Source organism: Cynara cardunculus (genome assembly GCF_001531365.2).
Source record: "Cynara cardunculus var. scolymus isolate 2C chromosome LG 2, CcrdV1, whole genome shotgun sequence".
Taxonomy (NCBI): Eukaryota; Viridiplantae; Streptophyta; class Magnoliopsida; order Asterales; family Asteraceae; genus Cynara; species Cynara cardunculus.
The window spans coordinates 44,549,116-44,554,476 of record NC_037529.1 but is presented as its reverse complement, the minus strand read 5'-3'; the positions used below and the strand labels follow the sequence as shown (position 1 = coordinate 44,554,476).

Here is a 5,361-nt window from a genome sequence, read left to right as displayed (position 1 = left end):
CAAGTCAACGAGGGTCAGGATCAACAACCCGTCAAACACTCCCAAAACGCATTCATTCAGGGCCATTTTGGTAATTTCCAAGACATATGCCCCAATTCCAACGCATCGATCCGACCGAACCCCTTTCAATAACAACAAAACTCCTCCGAAGGTTATTTTTGGTAATTTCATATAATGGGAAGAGTGGACCCCACCCCTAGCCCTGGTTTTAAGATGGTCCGCCTCTTTCCTAATCCTCTCCACAAGACAATTCTCATCCACTTAGCTTTAGGCGTAAAGAAAAAAGAAAAGGAAAAAAAAGGAGGTCTTCTGCTATCGTGTGCCATCAAATCCCGGCGACTGTATGAGCGGATCTGGTGGAAACAACGGCGTTGCAACTATGGCCGGTGGAGCAGCCGAACAGCAGTACGCTAAGGCGAAGATATCAGTGTGGTGGGACATAGAGAACTGTCAGGTACCAAAAGGTTGTGAACCTCATTCGATCGCTCAGAATATAAGTTCTGCTTTGGTTGATATGAATTACTGTGGGCCAGTATCGATTTCTGCCTACGGCGACACCAATCGGATCCCGGCCTCCGTCCAGCAAGGTCTCAACAGTACCGGCATCGCCTTGAATCATGTGCCCGCTGGTATATACATATAATTTTACATCTATCGCACCATATATGGTATAAGTATATAAAAGCAGAGTCTTTTTTGATGTTGAACTGAAAGCGATGATTGTGCTTTTTGTGCTTTGAGTGATAGATTTTGGCAAAAACCGAATCCATAAACCCTAAAGCGACGTATTTATAGATCTGTTTATACAAATACATACATACTTCATTTGATTGTTTCTTAGGTACCTTATATATGTTACTGTGAGGGAAAAATGGTTTGTTAGTGACATTTCTAACTTGAGTGTTGGACTGAACGGATCATGGTGAGTTGAGCTTATGGGCCCTAGAGACTGAATATTCATTTTAGATCAAGGTTGGACCTCTGGATTCAGCTTGGCCAAGGCTCTTTTGATTTATTTTGACAATTTGTAGATACATCTTTCAGTCCGTGTTGATGTCTGTACTAGTATCTATCATCTAAATCTGCACAAGCAAATTTTTTGACAAATATTTTGCTTCTAAATTAAAGATTTCATTGAAAGCAACACTGATCATAAAACAACATAGAAATTCAATGTATGGGTGTCTTGGGTCGAAATTAGGTGATACTGTGCAGTAGAGGAGCTACACTACTAAGATAATGATAATAAACCTTTTGGTTGAGCCTTGGTTATCACTCGTGTCTATTTCTCTCCATTATATCTTTTTTAGTATGGTACCTTTTATTTTCTCTTCCCAATCTTTCTATGTGCTTGTCTCTGTTCTTACGTAATTCCTTTTACCGACTAATATGGTACTTTCCGTTTCTTCTTTATTTCTTTCCCCAACTTTTCTATGTAAGCTCGACTCTGTTCTTACATAGTTTCTCTTACTGACTAGTATGGTTCCAATGTGTATATGATAAAACTCTGTATTCTTGTGATTAGGTGTTAAAGATGCAAGTGACAAGAAAATTTTGGTGGACATGTTATTTTGGGCTGTTGATAACCCTGCCCCGGGAAATTATCTGTTGATATCTGGTGATCGGGATTTCTCAAATGCTCTGCATCAATTGAGGATGAGGAAATATAATATTCTTCTAGCACAACCTCAGAAAGCATCCCCATCTCTCCTTGCAGCTGCAAAGAGTGTATGGCTATGGACTAGTCTTTTGGCTGGAGGACCACCAATAACAAATGGTGAATCACCTCAAGCAGTTGATAATAGCTATGGCCATACATTCAGTGCTAATCCAGTACATATTCCAGTTTCTGAACCAGTTCAGATACATCAACCTTTAGATAACATGTATGGGAATCCCCATCCAGGATTGCAGAAATTCTCAAGCATAGGAAGAGCAAATGATTCTAAACCGAAGGGGAAGCTAATAAGGAAAAATTTGAGTCAACCAATTATAAGAACTTCAAGTCCACCCATCGGGATTCTAGAAAATCAGATTAATTTAAACTCTCATCAACCAGGTTATATGCAACCTAGTCAATTCAAGGACTCCCAAGAGCAATCTTATTCTCGTATTCCTAATGTTTCTTCAAGTGGATCAAACCCAAATCACATTCCTGTTGGCCCTGATTATTCGTGGAATACCAGCAATAATGGCACTAGCTACCAAGGCCATCATCCACAGTCAGTAAGGCCCGGTAATCCTCCAGGAAACCCCACACTTGCTCCAGGAAATTACTTTCCACCTAATCCGCATCTTCGCCCTCCTCATTTTATGCCTCTCAGGCCTGATGGATACAGCACTACGTCTGCTTCCCTGACATTTGTTCCTGATATTGGTAAGCTTAACTTTTCTGATAGCTCTGGCAGAGAACACAATCCTCCAATGAATCAACCACAGGGTGGACAGCTGAAACCAAATTCCATTGATTCTGCAAATCATGCATACGCAAACGGTCCACAAAAAGGATATAGTATGCCCAATAAGTCTCCGTTTTACAAGGATACTCTGAACAAATATCCAGCTACTGGTCCAGATTTCCTACCTTCATCTTCCTCAGCATTGGACACAACAAGTACTGCTGCTACTGGTTGTGGTGTGTGGGGCACACCAGGATGCCCAAAACCTTCAGAATATGTCCAAGGCCTTATAGGGGTGATTTTACTTGCCTTGAGCACACTGAAAAATGAAAAGATTATGCCTACTGAAGCAAACATAATTAATTGCATTCGTTATGGGAATCCCAAACAACGCAATATTGATGTTAAAAAGGCCCTAGAGAGTGCTGTCAAGCAGCAGCTGGTAGTGAAACAGAATCTAGGTACATTACCATTTTTTGTTGGTAAGAATGAGAAATTATGGAAGTGTGTGAACCCTATCGGTAATAATATTAAAGATCACTCAAAAGCAACATGGGATGAACTCCAAATTTTTTTATCAACTCCTACTGGACGTTCTGCAATAGCTGGTTCTCAATGCAGGTAACATTTGCTTCCACATGAAGTTAATGACTTATGTTTGAGCATTATCTGACAGGTGATTATTTATGTTTTGCTTAGATATGAGGCAGCGACTATTATAAAGAATAGATGCTTAAAAGATGCTGCATTGGGTGACATACTTCAGATTTTGAACTTGGCAATCAGTGGAAAGAAGTGGATCATACATCATCCATCAGGATGGCAACCAGTTAGTATTGCTCTTCCGGAGAGCAACCCAGAATCAGTTTGGTAGCTGCCACTTGAAAATCTACTGGTCTGTGGTCAGTGAAAGGCCTGTTGGTAGTTTTTGGTTAGAGAACATCACTTAGTTTCTTGACAATTGGCAACATTCTCCTAGAGGCCTCGTTAAACCGATGAGGATAAGTAGGTTGGCATCGATAGAAAATTTACTGGCCTATCTTAGGCCACTAGATGCATTGGGGTGCCCAACTGTCTGTTTATTTTTTTATGTTTTATTTGGTCACTTGTCAGTAATTTTAGAAGTATGGTTTTGGTAGATAGAGGTCAAACATGATAGAATGAACTTTCTTTAGGTTGTAGAGAAACAATTGTGTTAAAGGTCTGCTGGGGATTGTCAGGTACTGGATTGACTTGGTTGTTTACTGTCTCTATTTTCCAAGCCATCTGTATCCTTGGACAGCTGGACATATATACCCTCCCACCAATCAAACCCTTTGGAGAACAGTATTGGAAGATCTTGCTTGCTGATGTAACATCCGTCATATACATCTCAGAATGGATCGACGTGTTTATTTCTGTTTTGACAAGAGACTGCTTGTCATATGCTTCATTGGATTTTCGTTACACTCATAGTTGAGAGTTGTTGGATAAGCACATGAAGATGGGTTTTATAGAAATCTGCTAGATGACATTTTTTGCACCTGTATAGAGATTGGATGGAAGATTGGCTTTTTTGGTACACAAATCACAGTACCATTGTGACATGCAGAAGAAAGAATCAGTCAATTTTGCATGACGGATTATTTGAAAATGTTATGTTCTGAAGATGATCAGATTTGATCAGTAGCGAATTACAGTTGCAAAGTACTTTTCATCAAATGAACACACAACGCATGCAGGCAGATGTATGTTTTTGAAGCAGTTGCACATTAAGGTATGATGGTCAAATTTTATGAAATGAATATAGTTTAAGATCTGCTAATGTTCATGAAGGCGGTAGCTACCCTGAAACTCTTACTTTTTGTTATCAAAAGTAATCCCTCCTATTTGTATATGTGTCATTTCTATTTTCTAGCATGGTGTAAACATTTTACTTTCTGGGAATAATCTTGCTCTTTGTATTAAATGAATATGAAATGCTTATCATGTTAATTATGCTTTGACTAGATTTAGCCACATTTCTGATTCCATCTTTTTTTTTCTTTTGACAAATCCAAATATGCATGAAGAAGAAACGCTAGTCTTATCGTGAATGATTAGGAAGCAATGGTAGATGCTTATAGGGTAGAGAGTTGAATATATGGCAAGATTATGCGTAACAAAAGGCTAGACCTAGTCATTACCACCATGAATCCAAGTCCAAAAGAAAGACAAGTTGGGAAGCATATATGGTAGGTAAGGGATGAACTATAGGCTTTTGAACCATGTCTAAGGGGTCGTTTACCAAGCGCTTACCTGACAAGAGTCATCACTTTTAGGGGCCGTTTACCAAACACTTACCCGTAAAATTTAACACTATTATTTACTTATCGGGTAAAAATTTAGTCCATCAAAACATCGTATGCAACAATTTACCCGGTAAGTGCTTACTGGGGTAAGAGTCGTCGCTCTCACTTACCGGGTAAGACTCTTGGTCATTTGTTTCGCTTTTACCGGGTAAGATTCTTGGTTCTTACCATATTCATCCGGTGAGGTAACGTGACTTGATAAGCACTTACCCGAATAACCGTTTGGTAAACGGCACCTTACTTATCTTATGGGTAACATTCTCAGCCATTAAAAATGATTGTTTGTAACGTCTTTTATCCGGTAAGCGCTTACCAGGTAAGTCTTCTCCCCACTTACCGGGTGACCATGTTGACCTTGTCATGGTCACCTGATAACATAAGTAACATCCGGTAAGGGCTTACCTGGTCAGCCTTTGGAAAACGGCCCATAAGTTAATCTTGTGTCTAATGGGTATAGCATAAGGAGAACATACATAATCTTTAATCTTCCCTGGAATGGTCCATGCCCCTTCTTTGGTCTGTAATTTGTGTTAAACATAGGTCTTCTGCTTGGTTGGCTAGAAATGGAAGTGACTAAGTTAGTTTTTGTATGGTAAATAGTGGGTTGTCAGTAGTGGATGGTGAGAGTTGTA

The 5,361-nt window shown here is 39.6% G+C and overlaps 1 protein-coding gene across 3 annotated transcripts; it reads left to right on the top strand.

Moving 5' to 3' along the window:
- The first annotated feature begins 279 nt into the window (after nucleotides 1-279).
- LOC112506769 lies at nucleotides 280-4,369 on the top strand. Of its 3 annotated transcripts, none has more exons than XM_025111032.1 (4): nucleotides 280-464; nucleotides 534-629; nucleotides 1,526-3,020; nucleotides 3,099-4,369. In XM_025111032.1, the coding sequence occupies exons 1-4, from the start codon at nucleotides 344-346 to the stop codon at nucleotides 3,271-3,273; spliced, it is 1,887 nt and encodes a 628-aa protein (XP_024966800.1). In that variant the 5' UTR covers nucleotides 280-343; the 3' UTR covers nucleotides 3,274-4,369. The 3 variants fall into 3 exon arrangements, with proteins under 3 accessions (XP_024966800.1, XP_024966799.1, XP_024966801.1); XM_025111033.1 differs by having other exon boundaries at nucleotides 366-454; XM_025111031.1 differs by having other exon boundaries at nucleotides 280-629.
- Nucleotides 4,370-5,361: the final 992 nt, after the last annotated feature.